General features: G+C 41.9%; 1 protein-coding gene across 1 annotated transcript in view; it reads right to left on the bottom strand.

Annotated features, from left to right (window-relative positions):
* Window positions 1-17,814, bottom strand: part of rbfox3a (RNA binding fox-1 homolog 3a) — a 45,132-nt gene extending 27,318 nt beyond the window's left edge. The window contains exon 1 of the mRNA XM_085904551.1: window positions 17,593-17,814. Coding sequence (XP_085760677.1) covers window positions 17,593-17,718 — 126 coding nt within the window. The 5' untranslated portion in view covers window positions 17,719-17,814. The remainder of the gene's footprint in view (window positions 1-17,592) is intronic.
* Window positions 17,815-18,079: the final 265 nt, after the last annotated feature.

The following is an 18,079-nucleotide window of genomic DNA, read 5'->3' as shown; positions in this document are numbered from 1 at the left end:
TCTTCCCTTTGGGACTGGGTGAGATATCATCAGCTTTTGCTGTGCCAGCCATCTCATCTTTGTAATGACTGGCCTCATTCTGTTTAGATCTATGTCTTGCACACACTCTCTGGCAAATTAAAACCATTAAAGAGTTTTGCTTTTTTTGCACGTGGATTATAGTCGTGTGTGTGCGCGCGCCGCCTCCAGGGCGTGACATCCATCCATCCGTCCGTCCGTCCGTCCACTTTGTCAATAGGCTTATCACAATCATCTCAGTAATCCATTGGGCTAAATAGTGACTAAAGTCAGCAACCAGCACGGTCAAATGAGTGCCGTGAACCTGGGGCTGTATTGATATTGACCAAGTGCTGATACATTTGGAAAAGAGAGCAAATTTAGTCTTCTGAAATCGAAGGAGTCTCAGAAGGGGGGGGACTAATAAATCATTTAATCCAATATGTAGGAATGAGAGAGAGAAGATGTGTGCAGGATTTGAAAGTGCAACCGCTGCGAGGATGTTGGAAAAGCGTTATTTGGTTCTGTGGGATTTTTGAATTGGATGAAAACAAGTCCATTTATTTTGGTTTAATTGGAAACTATTACAACTTCAGCATAATGACAAACTTCTGAGGTCATAAAATCAATGAGTGAACCAATGAACATCCTTTCAAACAATATATCCTTTTTTTTTCCATTTACACAACATTTCTTTCGGACGCTGGCTCCTCGTCAAGCCAGCAGTATGCAATTTATTTTAGTGCCACTGTAGATGATGTTGGTGCTAGTCTGATTGCTCCATTGGTTTGATTGGCTTGTAATGGATGTGACAGACAAATGTCCATCTGATCATTTTCCAAGTTCTGTCAAACTTGTCTGCTCATGTCTACCGATTCCAGATGGTTTGGGAAATGCTATCCATCTGTTGTATCAAGTTAGCCTCAATGGGCATCTCACTTTGATCCTAATGCAATCAGCATTGAATGAAGATTGCTAATTATCCAGTGTTGCACTACAACCCAGATTGCACAAAGACACAAATTGCAAGTTTCTCTTTAGACTTTTTCCACCAGTGATAAAAGAAAAATGCTAGCAATCTCTTTTAATATTGACACATGAACACAATCTGTCTTTGCGGGCCACATACAATGATGTGGCAGGCCATATCTGGCCCCCGGGCCTTAAGTTTGTCACTAAGGAGCTATAACTGAGGAGAGCTTTACCTGGATTGTATTTTCTTGCTAATTATCACCACGGAAAGGGGACAGTAAACTCTTCCCAGAGCTTCCCCTATGATGGCGACTGAAGCCCTGTTGAATGTTTGATGCTTTAAGACTGTTTTATTGTAAAAGGAACCAGAGCAGAGTGATAACAACACTGCATAATTCATGTGGACGCTGTATCACTGCACTCTGGGGCCGAGCGCGATCAAGACAGGAGAGATAGGTCATGAGAGGGAGGAGAGGGACATGACAGTTAGAAAGAGCTTAGACATTGACAGGGACCGCATTCCACTTCTACCAAATGACGAATCTGTGTAGGGGTCCAAATGCATCAATATCACACACAGGGAAACAATCTACGGTAGTAAGCGTCATTTCTACAGCACACAAACTTTCTCACTCATAAATCACACATAATAATTAAAAATAATAATAATACAAACAGTGTTTTATGTGGTACATTATGTAGCTAATAGAATAGAATCTGACAAAGCGTGTACGGTTATGAATAATAGCATAACCTGAATCTCCAATTTTGTTTAATGAACCGAGCCCATTGAGGGGCAACTGGATGTGCTGATCAATTATCAATTTGTGCACAAAGACAGCTGAACTGGAACATGGGACTAATAAACGGATCAATGTATAAATTGTTGAATTTGTTTTCGTTTTGTCATTACCTAAGGCCACGCTTCACAGCTTAGGGCTTGTATGGATATGGCTAATTAAAAGCATGACAGCGCTGTGCTGTGCTGTGCTGTGATGACTAATATTAATGTGTGCTGATACAAATTATGGACCTTTGAAAGGGGAGTTTTGGGGTGATGACGGTTTCATATGTCTATTTTGTCTATTCTTCACCCCTGTATGGCTGAGCATGTACATGACTTTTTGTTTTCTTGACAAAAAACAGCTGTAAACAAAAATTAGTCATGGCGCATACACAAGTGAGGAAACAATAGACGCTGGTGCACACGCAGCGCACTTCCATATCAAGTGGAAAATGCAGCCAGAGGCCCGTCGCAGTAAATAAAAATACAATTTCCCAAAGTGACACTTCCATTCTGCTCAGCGCCCAGTCAACTGCCTATAATTATTCTCAACATTCACAAATATGTGCGTGTGTGTACATTCATGGCTTCCGTACACAACGTTGTTCACAATAGCTGATGCTTTGATCTAATAAAGGGACGATCGCTGTTCAATCTTCCCCGTCTGCCCCTGACTAATGGGGTACCGAGTGCCCGAAAGTGCCCTGGGGGCATTCGAAGCTTTGCAACACACACACTCAAAGCGCATATTTACTCGGCAACACGTCTAAAGATGCTTGCCTACTCGGGAATTCCTCTTGGCAAGGTTGTAGGGGCGGTGTCCCACCTTGCATAATGCGCTTTGAATAATGAAAGTGCTTGAGCCAGAAGGTAGGTGTTCAATACAGCTTGTTTCCTTGTCCCGGAAAAGGCCACATTGAAGTGGGCATGTACTATTCAGATTGTGGCATGGGAATCCCTGAAGAGCGTTTCACTAAATCTTACATTTGATGTCAAAAATAGTTTGGAAACCCAAATGAATCATTGATTTCCAAAAACTGTGCTCTTGGTTTCCGTCAAGTCAAATTTAAGTTGACAAATACAAAGAGGCAGGACTAGGTTTGCTTCTTTAAAAGTCTTCGAAGTCATTTTCATTGTTGCATTTTCTTTCCTGCAAGTTAGTGCAATTTCCTTTTGTTTAGTTTTTAGAGCAGGTTTGTTCACTTTTATTATAGCTACGGATTTCAGTCAAATTGAAATTTTCAAATAAGAATTTTCGTTTATTTTGTTAAGAAAAGTGTTTGTTTGTTTTTTACATTTTTAGCTTTCATTTATTTTGTTATAAATAATACTAATAATAAACTAGTAGGCAAAACAATGTGCAACATTTAGTGTATTTTAGAAATGCAACACATGCAGCCAGCCACACACACACGTTTAAAAAAAAAAAAAAAATCCATACGCAGCGATTATGAGGAATTTGCCATCAGTTCACCTTGGCCGTTTTTGTCGAATCATCAACGTTTCACATCTGGGCATGTATAGTAAATCAGAAGGGGGCTCCTTTTGCCTGCAGCCTGATCATCTTCTTCCTATTTTGTCAGCCTTCCTTCCGTATTTTGTTTTACCCCAGTAAGTGTGGCCCCTGCAATACTCCAGCTGGTCTTATCTGCGCTCCCCCAACAGCCCACCCACCCACAGAGTGGAGATTAGTCTCCCAACGCTACTTCAAGTCTCTCCTCCATCCTCTGTAGCCTTTGTGATTTTCAAGAGACTATTATCAGACCGAGTGGTGAGGAAGACCAGAGGCAGAGGATGTTTTCTATTCGTACTCCCTAACACCCAGTCAATTCTTATCAGAGGAGTTGGGCGACGGAGGGAGGGAGGGTGGGGGGGAAGGCTTTTTTTTGTCCCAGCAGCTTTCAGCCATTTCTTCAAGGCATTTGCTGTCAATTGTGCGAATAGAATTATGAATATCCACCTAAGCACTTACTGCTTGTGAGCAAATGGGATTAAGCAAGCATCGTGGCGCCTTGCGTAATGGATTTTTCATGTCTGAATGAAGACATCAGAGGCAGATACCTAACGGACAACATTATAATACAAAGTGTGACAATAGTTTGCAAGATGCCGTTTGATTCCATTTGGAAGCAGCGAAACGCTCCGTCACCGGCTCAAGAGTGCTGATGTGTGCAAAGCTGCAATGCTTTTCATTTTCATTCACACTCCGACAGTGTCCGCCATTGGCCGGCTTTCCTTCTCTCCTCTTATTCTACTCCCACGCACACACAATTCATCATGTCAGATGCTAATATCCTTAAAGGTCACAGGTAGTCATGAAAAAGGAAACTACGCTTTGTTAAACTTTGCCGCCCCCACCGCCACCGTCGTCGTTCCAAGCCACGACTAACCTTATCCTATTGGCGTGGGGTGATGTGGAGACCACAGCCATCTTTTAGAGAATGACTGATAACAACAATAACCCAAGCTGGCAGACACAGGGGGACATAGGAGATAGGATATTTCAACAACAAAAAATGGAAGAAATAATAGAATATTTCAATGAGTGATTCAAAAGAGGAAACAGTCAGCTTTGCCTCAAAACACTCCGATAAAAATCGGCCTCGGGGAAGCGGAGGATTTTTGTGTGATTGCCATTTGAGCCCATTTATTGTAGAGCTGGACTGCCAGGTGGCAGGGGTCAACAGGGGCCAACGTATAGCAATCTGCCCCATGCCAGATCCTCCTTTCTTTTCCAATTGATGGTCAAATTGTCCAAAGATTTTACCTCAATCTGATTTGGTTTCCAAATAGTCTGTTGTCCCAACATCAAAGTGCAGAAATATGTTGTGTTGACTTAGCGCTATTCATTTTATAGATAAACAAAACATGGCGAGCTGCCACTCTCCCCTTCTCTCCACCATTCATCATCGGACTGTATGTACTGTATATGCATGCTCTTTGCTACACATTGACAGCTCTGCGAGGACACGTCGAGGAGAAGCTAGCGAACATGACTATCATGAATAAGAGATTAAATAAAAGCACCGGGCTGTGAAACGACATGACACCTGGAGCAAATGAAAGACAACTTTATTAAAAGCGCCTTCACGGGGAAAACACAAAATAGTCAAAGGGAAAAAAGTGAAAATTCTAATTTACATTACATTTTAATCCGTCATGCAAGTGCAGTGCATGACAGAAATATATACAGCCCCAAAAATATGGAATCACGCGGGAAAAGAAGCAGAAGGCAACTTCTGTGCACTTAAGCCACATGTTGTGGGAAGACATGATGAATAAAACAGAAATAAGAGGAACACTTTAGCCTTTTTTTTATGAGCTTTGGAAAAAAAACAAAAAAACAAAACAGGACCACAGAAAAATAAAACCAGTTTAGTGATCAACCGCAATAAAAGTGCAAAGCTTCCATTTCCACACAGGTGTGGCAATCCTCCTCCTCCACTATACTTCACCATAAATCTTAATGAGCTTCACTGGGCCAATATACATTGTGTGCGGATTGAGGGACTTTCCTCCACTGCTAAGCAGAGACGTGACACTTCATCAACATGTATGAGTGCAAATGAGGGAGTGACTGTGCCAAGGATGAGGGGCAGGGGGTGGGGGGTGATCAATTATTCAGCGGTGAACATTTTTCACTTATTACTTAACAAAATTCTCGACATCAACACTACCTCATGTCCAATTCATCATTTTCCACCTCACTCAAATATTCCAATGTATTCTGTGGTTTTAGTCTGGGAGTGCACGGCCATGTTGCACACACATTGTAAAGGTCCACCCTGGTTAGTTTCCGCTGTCACTCCAAGGATAAAAAAAATAAAATCCAGCCTGTAAACTCCTTGATGTGGAAAATGGACTTTATTTCTATGGTTGGCCAAATTAAAAGACTTCAGGCTTCACACCATTAACCCATGTTGTGTGGCTGAGAAGGCCAAGAGGTTGAAGGATGGAGAGAGTTAATGGTGTGGCGAGTAAAAGTCGCCAATAGCAAAACTAATCTATGGGGACTTGGACGACAGCGGCGAGCAGCAATTCTTTTGCTTTCCTTGTCATGACACGCCTTCAACATACGGAACATACACATTTCTGTTGGAACTGCATTTTTCTTTTCATTGCTACCTTCCGGGTGTTTCAACACATTCCAATCACGACTTCTAGTTGTACTTATCTTTTCCATACATCTGCAATCAAAGCCATCACCACCTCCTACATTAAATGGGCAAAGGAGAGCGTGTCTTTCTAATCCTGTGAGCATTTAACCCAAATTGTATCAGCGGATAAATGACTAAATGACAGGCTTGGACAGTGAGTTTTTGTCAGAGGCACTAATTTGTTCAATAAATGGGCAAATGAGTGTGTTTAAGGAGAAAACACTCGACCATTTCTAAGTGGTATGACGCCGGTGTCACAAATCAAACATTCATTATCCCGAGTGGATTTCATGCGGGCCAACAGGCTTCCTTGAGCGAGGCTTTTAAGGAGCTCATCTAATCAAGTCAAGTTTGGTTTTAGGGCAGCTTTTCAACAGCTTAACAAGTAAGGCAGCGCTTCATTTGCTTCTTGCTCTGACAAATGAAGAGCAACATTATTATGATGATTAATGTCATTCTCTTCTGTTCTGATACTTTATTCAAACGATTCTATTATTGTTTTGATGATATTTTGATTCAAATTAAAACCCGGTTGCTTTCCCAATCAGCTGAAGAAATCCCCGCCCTGGGTATCAGTGCCACAGGAAGGAGCGCAATTTCAAGTTGATTTATAGCCATATGAAAATACACGGGAAAGTAGGACAAATCAAAGAGATGATCCATGTAGAGGTAACGTAGAGTCACATTTGCAACAGACTCCATCCAACATTTGGAAAAGCCTTTGAGGTGCTTTCACAGTGACTTGCACACATCCACACACGCACATATTTACACTCCTCCTTCCCATTGAGCCAGTGTGAAACCACTCTAATGGGCACGCTGACTGAATTCAATAGGCGGCTGAGAGAGAAGAGGCCAGCGGGTCTACGCCATAAAAACCATTGTGTTCTGAGAGAATCAATCAGTGCTTTTCAGTGTAATTCGATTCTATTCACAATGGGCCGGGAGGCAATTTTAAAATGGAAATGCCACTTGACTTCAAGTGAAGGAGAAAGACGGCCGAGGAGGGAAGAGTGAACCAATTCATTTGAGGCCGCTGTGCTGTGCGTGCGTCTGGCTAAAAGCGAGCTGTGCTTACACATGCCCCTCTTTGACCTGAACTCCATTTGGCAACACACCTGTGTGAAGGTGCCTTGAAAGTAACCATTACCTTATTAATAACTCAAACATGGTATCAAAATACAAAACTATCCAAGACTTGACTCACAAACATAAAAAAGTACAAAGGCAAAAAAGCACAGCAGAGTATGCGAGTTGCTCGTGTCATTTGTGAATAATGGATTGAGACGAAAAAAAAAGAAAGGAAGCGAGATGGGCTTTGTGAACTTTCCCCTCGAGCCACCGAGAACTTGACATAACCTTTTCCCACCAGTACGTAAATACTTAGATGTAAAAATGAGAACTTGCATTTTTTTAAATTCAATCAGGATAAAATGATAAATTTTATATATTTAATTCAATCAGAACATTTTTGATGAATAATTCCAACAGAACTGGCTCTTCAATATATTTCTTTCAAATGTTGCTGAAAGAAAGAAAGAAAAAAAAAAGAATCTTGCTAAGCACATTTATTCCTTACTCCTCCAGAAAAATCCATTTATTATCAAAGCAACATTTTGACAATATACTGGATTAGTGAGTGAATTATTAAACATACGTAATTTACTACCATATTTCTATTCCAGTGTTGTCAAATCAACACAGCATCTGAAAAGAGCGGCAAGCGCTCTCCACTGTCCGGGATCAAGCCAAGGTCAGCCTCGTGATTAGCCCTTGGAGCCGGCCGGCCAAGGGGGGGGGGGGGTGGGTGCTAGCACTGGCAGGCACTTTCTCTTTAATGAAGCCATCACTGCATGGTGAGAGGGGAAGAAATACTTGCAGTCAGCCCAACCGACTGGACCTGCCTTATTTACAGCCGCGCCAGTCTACACATCAAGTACGCAAAGGGAGTATATAGAGACGTGGCTCAGAGTCGTTAAAGTGTCACCGAGTGACGGACGGGCCGATGATATAACGGCTGCCTCTCCTTCCGTGGCATTTGGCCAGTGTCACACTCTTTAACATTTTCACTTTATGCTCAGCTTTTTACGGGGACTGTGAACTGGACTGTCTGGGTGGGTCTCAGTCTTTGGATGTTGCCGCCGGGTTCAATTTGTTAATCCGTTTTCTCTGAAATCAACAGTCAAGTGGGATCTTTGTTTGGGAAAATTAAAATGGAACTCTTTTGACCGTTATAAACTTGATGTGAGGAGCTGTCACTTTTTATGCTGCACTTCTGACAAGTTTGACAAATAGAACTAAAAATAAAAAGTTTAGTCATTTGATTTTTTTATTGAATACTAAAAGCTTCTTTTGTACAAACGTTAGGAAAAAAATGCTAGTACAGTTGTTAAAAATGTCAAGATGGCGGCAAAATTTCAATTTTAACTTCACGAAAATAAAAGTTATTATTGTGGATGATGTGTAGCTTGTAACTACTTCTGTACCTAAAAGTTGTCTCTTTCTTCTCTTTGGTATTTATCGGACACAGAGACCAAGAAGCAATTACTCCCATAATTCTCAACAACACTGCGGCGGCCACTGTACACTGTGCAGTTCGCCTTAAGAAAAAAAAAAATCCATGGAAATGCAAATGGATGTGATCACGAATAAAAGTAGATCATGTCGGGGCGGCCGAAGGCTCCGTTCTTTGAACACAGCCCGTGGGGAGACAAAAGGACGGAAACAAAGATGGCTTAAATCACGCACTCACACGTACCCCAGGGTTTGAGAGTGAGAGAAAGGCCAGGGCCAGAGTCGGAGGAATTAATTGAGGTAGTTTGTTTCACAGCATGGAGTCTATTAAATGCCATGTCACCAGTGGGCCGTGGGGAGTAGCACACTAACACTGCTGAGAGGCAGTAAGCTTGTCCAGACGCCACTATGAGCCATTCCTCTAATATCAGCACTCACATTTCACCTCATTCGTCTCCTGCTCACCTCCGTCTATTTCATTCTCTTTTCCCCCTCTTCTTCTAGCGAGGATTCCATTTTGGATTCACACTCTGTGCTGTTGGGGTTCGTCCCATTTTTTCCAATGTGAAATGATAACACGAATATATTTCAGCCATTTCTTTTTCTTGCATCTCTCGTGCACGAAAGCAATGTCTGTTTATAAGCTGGTCTGCAACACATTTTATGTGGGAAGTATCATAAAAACACTTGATGTTATCAAGATGCTTCAGGGGCTTAATTTGCAAACAGACGCGGGAACATGCGTACGCACTCCTACAGAGCATGCGGCGGCAGGCCCGCCGATGCTGGCTGGCCTCTAGCAGTGAGTGAGGCCATTTCCATTAATTCCACACCATTAATGAGTACGAAAACCAAATGGAGAGGGAAAATATGGCTATTAATCGTTGCTGTTGTTGGCAGCTGTATAATGAAGTATCAGAGTCCAATTGAATTGGCCCTAATTACAACACCCTCCAGATATTGCTTCATTCTTACCACTTCTGTGAAAGAGAATAAGCAATATGCTTGCTGCTTTCATATGACACACAAAATGCTTGCCCTTTCCAACATGTACAGCAACAGCAACGCTTTGGTAACCGCTAGGTGATGAATGCAAAGTACCTCCTCGTAGTTATTGGAGAGGGTTTCAATTAAGGGAAATAAAATCATATCATTTCATGGACAACCCAGAGATCAGGCTCCATAGCAAAAATAGTATTAACAGTCCAGACTTGCTTGAAGTGGCAAATGGCACTCAAACTTGCAACCTTCCAATTGCAAATTAAAAATACCATTAGACAGAGACAAGAGAAGAAACAAAGATGAAAGCCAGCAATTCAAGGCTTCTAAACATTCATAATTGATATGTTTTCTTTAAGATCTTGTACAACTTTAGCTGAGCAAATGGGTACACAGTGCACCACATCAACAGCCTGCATCATCTACCATGTTCTCAGCACATACTTCAAATAACAGCGCTTCCATCATCAAAAGGCAGCACCTTTTCACACTGACCATGCAACACGCACACAATTTTAATTCATTCACAGCAACAACTGTGACATCAATTTAGCTGTCCAATGAAAAGCAGTTGAACACTCTGGAGGATATCATACTACTTGAAATTTGACCACAATATTGCATATCCACTCTTTATAGGTTTACAAAATTCAGACCATGCTCAATCATTTCTGATTGCCATGTTTTTTTTTCCTCATCTTTGTGTTCAGAGCATCTTTTAGCCCATAAAATGGCTCTTGTGATTCCCACTCGGATTTTGTCACCTCACACATCTCTCCACCCTCCTGGCAAGATGAAGAACACGTTATTTTTCTTCTGAAGTGCGCTCTGGCTCACACTTCTTTCCCCTGTTGTGCCAGATAAATTATACATGTGAATTACGGCATAGGGAGACATGCTCTTTCAACTACTGGGTATCTCTCCATTGATCTCTTTCTCTTGCAGAGCATGCATATGCCCGTCGGTCGCCTCACTTGCTTTCTCTCTCCATGTGTCTCCTTACGAAACTTCAAGCTATATTAGCTATAGCAACAGAAATAGTTCTTCTACCCAGTGCATTGCCTCGTCACAACAACAACGGATTCACTCGAGATGATTGCATTTGTCTGTCATTGCAGAAGCACTTTTGTACTTTTCCTTACTTTTAATGAGATTGTCATGCTGTTCAGTTTATGTCCAAGTCTGGTATAGAATCCATTTCACACATCAGTATGTCCAAAGGATGAGGTAAAATTCCCAAGTCTAATAAGATGGTCTGGTTTTTTTATTTTATTTATGGAGCCATCAAAATATAGATCAGTGGCAGAATGAAAGAATATATTTGCTTCATTTATTTACTTTTCTGATCACAACTTCTGTAATATTTTTGATGTTGGTAAATAAATAAAAAAATATATCAGGGGAGGTAAGAGCATGAAATCAGACCTCAGGAAACCCCTGTTAAAAGATTCAAGACAAAGCTTCAAAATACAGTAGAGCCACGAAGAGGAAGCACCTCAATCAAAGAACTCCCGAGAGTGCGGCTAATCTTGATTGGATTTCTATTCATGGCCAACCAACCACCATCAATAACCTGCCCTGATGAGGTCACAGGTCATGACCTTGTTGGGGTCGGTCATAAGAACAGACAAAGAGGCCTTACATGGTTTAAGAGTTGGTGTAGGCACTGGAGAATGAAATCGACCCATTTGTCCACCGTAGGAAATAGATCATGTCAAGTGCTTAGAATGACAACGAGTGAGAAAATGAATGAGAACATTTCTCTTCAGTGCTTATGTTAAGCTCTCCATTCTTACGTATTTCTGTCACTATACAGTAGCTATTAAAAAAAAATCTTGTTCCGATTCATCTATTGTTAATGGGTAAACCGTGTCACACCCCTTTGCGCTACCACTTCAACCTGCTTTTAGCTGATCTAAATTCGAGTAGAGAACAACTCCACAAGCTTTCCCTATTATAAAATATGGATGATCTACTGTGGCCAAACTTCTTACTGGTCCAAATTACAAATGGAACACACCCTGCTAAATGTGCAGGCCATATAAGCTATGCTATAGCCCCAAACATGACTGATTGTAATGATCCCGAGCCGACCCTAGTGTGCAGGTCTGTGCGAGGTGCGCCCTGGGTCCAGTCCATCGATTACAAATGCTAGCAGCAAGGTGTGCTTCTCATTCATAATAGATACCCTGACCAATCGTTGAGACGTATATCATCCGTGGGATGAAGGGGGTCAGAGATTACAACCCTATGGAGTCCCACTTTCAAGTTGGGGGAGAAGGGTCCACCAGAGGAGAGATGATTTAATACATTTCATTTTACCACGCAACCCTCCCTAGAAATGCACCTAACATTAGCCACCCAATTACTTTCTCAGAATATGCCTGCAAGTTTCTTTAGGTTTGCAATTATCATCAACCTTTGTACTGGTGAACCTTTGTGTGTTAGTGCGCTGTTCCTTTCATTGCCAGAGGTAGTCTGACATTTTATACCACTGTGAAAGTCATAAAAAGAGGAATTGCTTTACAAAGCACATAAATCCCCATATCAAGCTTTATGTGTCATAAAAAAAAAAAAAAGAAAGAAAGAAACGCTGCAGGATCATGGTAAAATACTCCAACATGCTTGTTTGGCAAGTATTCCGAAGTTATTGGCTTTGTCAAGTTTTATGTCCATTTTCTTTCAAATGAACATGTTTCTGTCAGCAATGTCCATCGCCAATCCCTCTCGTTTGAACAATCCAGGTTGCCGAGTTCATTCTTGTATTTTCTTCCTGCTGTCTTTGTTTTTTTTTTTTTTAAATCCAAGCCAGTCTTCTTATATCCTGTCGTCCACATCCAATCTCTAATTTGAAAAAGCTTTCCCCTAAAGCAACAACTTTGGTATGTTTTAGAAATATGATTTGGTACGATGCCGTCCCATCAATCTTTCCAGCTCGAGAGTGAAAGTCAGGGTTGTGGATAACCCTCAGGACAAGAGTTGTTGTCTTGCCTCCCATCTAACCATACAACATTAGTCAAGCAGGCCCAATGCATCATTTCCACTCAATATGTCAAATCTCGGACTGTCTTGACAGCTCACGCCAACAAACCAAGCAGTCCAACTTAGTATGGATCATATATATCTCACACATGCAAATCAGGGTTAATGGGAACCAATCGGATACATTGGGGGCGGGGGGGGGGGCAACGCCCCTTTAAACCTTCTCTGTCGATTAACATCAATATTTATCTTCCACTCCCTATTCAATGTACCTCTTAGTCCTCTGTTAATGGCCATAATTAGTGATAATTAAGAGAGGAGGTGGTAAAAGGACATGCTTGATTAGTCTTGAACATGTGTATAAATCTGTCATGCATCTAAAGGTGTGCTTGCTGGAGCAAAAACAATCCTAATTAAGGCACTCTATGAAATACTTGGAAATGAAAACTTTTTACACTTTCTTTCCTTCCACTTAGTTATGACATTTTCATTATCATTATCTCTTTCAACAATTTACTTTGATAAACATTTCCGCCTTTTAATGAGGTGTGCAAGTAGACAAAAATAGAAATGAGCGATGACACTTTTCTGTCCTTAACAACGACATGACAACAATTAGCGCAGAAATCCAAACTTCTTTATGCAAAACAACATGTTAGCGATAAACATCAACTGACAGTTTATTTCAACTGATGTCAGTCAGCTTAAAAAAATATGTATATAGTACTTTAGACAACTGCAACCTTAACCAAATGACAACAGGGTCGTCCCTAGAAGTGTTAGGGGTTGCAACCTTTGACCTAATGACCCTTCCCTCGACTGTACGCTGTCATCTCCATGCTCCACTAACAAGATAGCTTGTCTGGATAACCTTTAACGGCAAAGCTGTTCAGAGACCTTTATCCGAGACAATACCTGAAACCTTTGCTTTCTCAAACTGTGACCTCTTCCTTCTATGTTTTTCCTGTCTCTGTGTTTCCCCCAAGTTCTAATTGTATCATTTCATTTTACTCGCCGCTAATTTAGTTCCTGTGAGTCACAGTGAATGGGCCATTTTTTTTTTTAAACCATTATTTTGACATCAAATTCTTCTCTGCAAAGGGCCGCCGACACTCCATTTATGACAGAGACTTTTATTTGGATGGTTGTGCATGCCAAGAAAAAAATATTCAGATCAAAATAATGCAAATCTGGATTCCTAAGGCCTTTTCAAGCAACACTTGGCAGAGTACAGTGCGACATTGACCAACACACTCACATTTGTGCTGCGGCAGCGCCACGACAGAGCGCAAAGTGGCCGCCTGCCGTTGCCACGCTATTGCGCTGATTGAAAAATGTTGGGTCTGAAGGGAGGGGGATGCTCTTACGACAAACACAAGGGACTCGCAAAGAAACAGCGCTGGAGTGACTTTTGGAAAACCTGTTCAGTACATGATCAATCAGTCGAAAAACGACGCAAAGACCTGAGCTGGCATTCCGGCACCCTGCATCAAGTGCAGTGCGAAAAAGCCTTTCTACTGTCCTCAGCAAAGTGCAGTGCTGCGACGGCAAACATGGCCAAATTGAAAAATGTTTAATTTGGATGCCCATGCTTTGTGACGGCAGGTGCATTATTTGTTTTTTTCCCTATTGGCAAGGGATATTATATAGGAAACAACAAAAGTGCATCTTGCCGCTCGACAAACGACTTACAAGGACACAGCGCTTAAGCCTGTTTTCGATATATATTTATATATTTTGTGAATTCAATACCAAAAGCTATCCTTTGGAACAACCGAGGTCATGCCAGGTGAACAGATTCCAACTTTAGCTTGGAGTGGAGGAAAAATTTACTCAGTGGGTGGACGAGTGTAACAGATGGTTTGGGATGCTGACAGGATGGTGGATGTGGGGGTTGAGGCTCGGCTTTGTCTCGGCCATGTTTTTTTTTTTTTTTTTTTTGGGACATCCGCACCTGACGGAACGGCCGTAAATACCAATGGAACCATGGCGGATTTATGAGACACAAATATCCCAATTGCAGCCTATCATTTCAAGGAGCCTGTCATTGTAACTCAGCAGAGAGATACTAAAGGTGGTTGGTGTATTTTTTTTTGGGGGGGGGGGGGGCTTTTACTTTTTATTTAATAACAGCAGAATCCTGACCTCCAGAAAGCCTACTTGGGATCAAGATTGTTCACAGAAAGCCACGGCAGAGATAAGGAAGAATTAATTGCGGACGGTCCGCTTACCTTGACGGTCAAATTATGACCGTACTTCTGTTAGTTGTACAGGAGTGACTTGAAGGTCAAATGTACATCTCCCATTCTATATAACAGAAAGGCCGACGAAGAAGAGAGGGGGCATGGAAATGAAGAACGAACAAGAAAGAAAAGTCAAGAGAATGGAAGACGAGACTGAAGAGGAAAGAAAAACAAAGACCTCTGCCGAGGCCAATTACATCCTTCGTGTTCTATAAATTGGCACACGGGTGAGAACAGCTAATGAGAGGCAGCACACGCTGTCTGTTGGGGAATGTGTGCGTGCATGGCCGCCGTGTGCTGGAGAAAGAGAACAAAAAAAAAAAATGACATTAAGGATTCAGCAGTAACTTTGAGAGATGTAAAGCATGAGGAATATGAACTTGGCCTGAGAGCAGGTGAGCTTATCAAGGCTTAGCAAACTTGGACAAGAAAGTGCAGCGAGACATTCCTCAGGTCAGCCAAAGAAAAGGCCCTGGTGTGGGAGGAAGACTATTGTTCCAAAAAACAACTCACCAGTGATGAGACATTATGACTTTTCCATGTGCTTATTTAATACTTTACAAATTGAATCAAATGTGTAAGCACAGGGTAAGTGATGCACCGATTGGATTGGATTCAAAACAAGAATTTGTCAATCAATATCAATTACTGCTAAATTATAAAACACTTCACGCCTGACTAGAAAAGTGATATCTTGTCTACTCCCCAGAAGCATCCAAGGTTCCTCCTCTTGTTTAATGCCTCATATACAATCTGCACATAGTACTCAGTGTAATTTGAAACCCCTCATTTAATTACTTAATCGGTAAGCTGTTATGTTCGAGGTAAAGTGATGCGAGCGTGATGGTGAATTCTATCTCCCTGCAATAATTACAATCCGAGAAAAAAAATAAATCACATGAATGAGAAAGAAAATGAGCTGGGATTGATTTAGTATTAACTACTATTTCTTAGCAAATCATTTCCACAGACAAAAAAAAAAAAAAAAAATATATATATATATATATACTGCTACTGCTGCACACAAAACAAGCGCCACACCAAGGCGGAAAAAGCAAGAACAAAGACCATTGTGACACGAGCGCAGAAAAGCAAAGAGTGCGGCAAGTGGCGGGCTCTTACACCATAATGCTCCACGTCTTCTGACCACCACAAAGGAAGTGTTTAACTATTAGGTGTGCCTTGGTAAAGCTTCCTCCCTTCAACAACTCCTTCCCTCCCTGGGGAGAGCAAGGGAGCTTGCACAAGCAGATTTAGCACATCGTATTGACTTACGAGGACTTTTTTTTTTCTTTTCCCCCCTCCCCAAGCCGTCGTCTTGGGAAAAGAGAGAGAGCAATACAAAGAGAAGGATTGAAGAAGAGAGCGAGAATGGAAATTCAATACACAGACAGGGAGGAGATGAATGTTTTAGAGTGCATGGATGTTTAGCCATGATCCATGTTGTCTGCAAATGGATGGATAGATGAGAGGGCACATGAAGTGTGGGATCTCCTTTAGAAGCAAATACACACATAGCCAAGGCAAAAGGAAAGCTTCATTTTTGACATACTACAATTCAAAACACCAACATCCATCAAGTCTAATTGCAAGTATCAGTTGTTGCCTGGCACGTGCGAGTCATTCCGTATATTTTGCAAAGGTACCCGATTGAGAAGGCTTGCAAATCGTAGAAGTATATAGGCACAACATTTGGTTTGCATCCCAAAGTGCTGCAGTGGTGTAAAACAGGCAGAAAGAATTGCACAACTCATTCAAGTCACATTGAGAAAGACACTTTTGATGGCTTCATTAAAAAACAACTACACAAAACAAAAACAAAGCAGAGATTTTTTCTTTTTTTTTTTTAAACAGCGCAAATTTCACAACATTTTTAATCACCTTTTAAGTGGAGATTTTTTAAATAAAAAAAAAAACAGCAAAACTTCTGTAAGCAAATAAATGAACATACACGGCAAGGGACTAACAGACTGTTTCCCAGGGGACTCATTGTGTGTGTCCTCACATAGAACTGAGGGCTTAAATTCTGGATGTGTGTGTGCGTGAGTGCATCCCAGCTGGTGCATGTTCTGTGAGTTATGTGCGCATGTAACCCCTGTTTGTGCGTGCCGCCAGCAGGCGGGTGGTTCTGGGCCGTCCCGTAAAGGTGATGTGTGGCAGCTATTTGGAGGCTGGACGTGGCAGGTTAGCTCACTGCAGCCCCATCATATTTTATATGGCATCTCTCTCCAGTCTTATCATATTTTATATGCCTGCAATAACAAACTGTCTCGAGGAAAGACCCCCCCCCCCAAAAAAAAATGGTGGGGTGATGCTTGCCACTAGTGCACATGTGCCAGCAGTAAAAATAAATAAATACTCAAGAGGCCGAAATGTGGCCTGGTAATTGACCAATGTCGAGTCAATTGAAGACTTTTACAGCATAGGCAAAGTGAGCGAAGCCCACAGAGTGATAACTGAGGAAATGAGGCACAGTTCATAGAAATACAGCCATCTGAGTGGGGCCACTTCAAGAAGTGCGCCAGTAGTCATTTGCTTCTATTGTCTCATTCATTTCCCAGCCGACATCTGTCACTGTCCTGCTGCCCGATGAACATTCACGCATGCTCAACACACACACTTTTCCGTCTTTTTCTTTCCCACTCATGCACAACACACTGACGTCAAGTTGAGACGTATGAGGAAAGTACGAAAACAACTGGCAAAGTCAGACGAACACTAGTTTGGCTCAACATGAAACTCGTCATTTTTCTCTGACATAATGTGACATCAAAATTATACGCAAAAACTGTTTGAGTCATTTAAATATCAACCAAAAAAAAGAGCATCATTCAATTTAAGCTGTGGGTCATTTTTGACACCGAAGTTGAAAAGGTGAATGAAAAGATAACGCTACTATTGTACAGTTGGGAGAATATGAAAGCGTGCTCTGGCTGACTCTTACCTGGGGCAGGTAGAGGAAGGCAGGGGGGCATTGCAGAGAATGGGGTAACATTCCGCTCCCGGACAGCAGAACACAGCCAGAGTTTGCCATAGAGCACAGCATGTGAAGACGGGACCCCTTTCTCATAGAGACAGACTATTTACACCTCTTTCTTGCAGATGCACCACTCTGGCTATCCTCTCACCTCTCAACCTCTCTCTCTCTCTCTCTCTACTTGTTGTCCCCTCCCTTCTAGCTTTCTTTCTTTCAGCGGCAGCGATGCGCAGGCGGACACTTACTACTTTGGCGGATGCAGACGAGGGATGCCCACCCACACACACACCCACTCACAGAGACAAAACTCCAAGCGATGGAGAGTGCTGCGTAAAAGTCTTTTCACGGGAGAGCAAGTCGTGGGAAGTGCCAGCAAAGTGATGCTTCTGCTTCTATTCTTCTCTCCTCTGTTTACTTTGAGGAAAAAGGTAGCGAAGCCGGGGCATGCAAATAG

This window comes from Syngnathus leptorhynchus, chromosome 22, assembly GCF_054491065.1.
Source record: "Syngnathus leptorhynchus isolate UIUO chromosome 22, UIUO_Slep, whole genome shotgun sequence".
Lineage (NCBI taxonomy): Eukaryota > Metazoa > Chordata > Actinopteri > Syngnathiformes > Syngnathidae > Syngnathus > Syngnathus leptorhynchus.
Note: the sequence above shows the minus strand (reverse complement) of the source record. Positions and strands in the feature narration are given on the sequence as shown.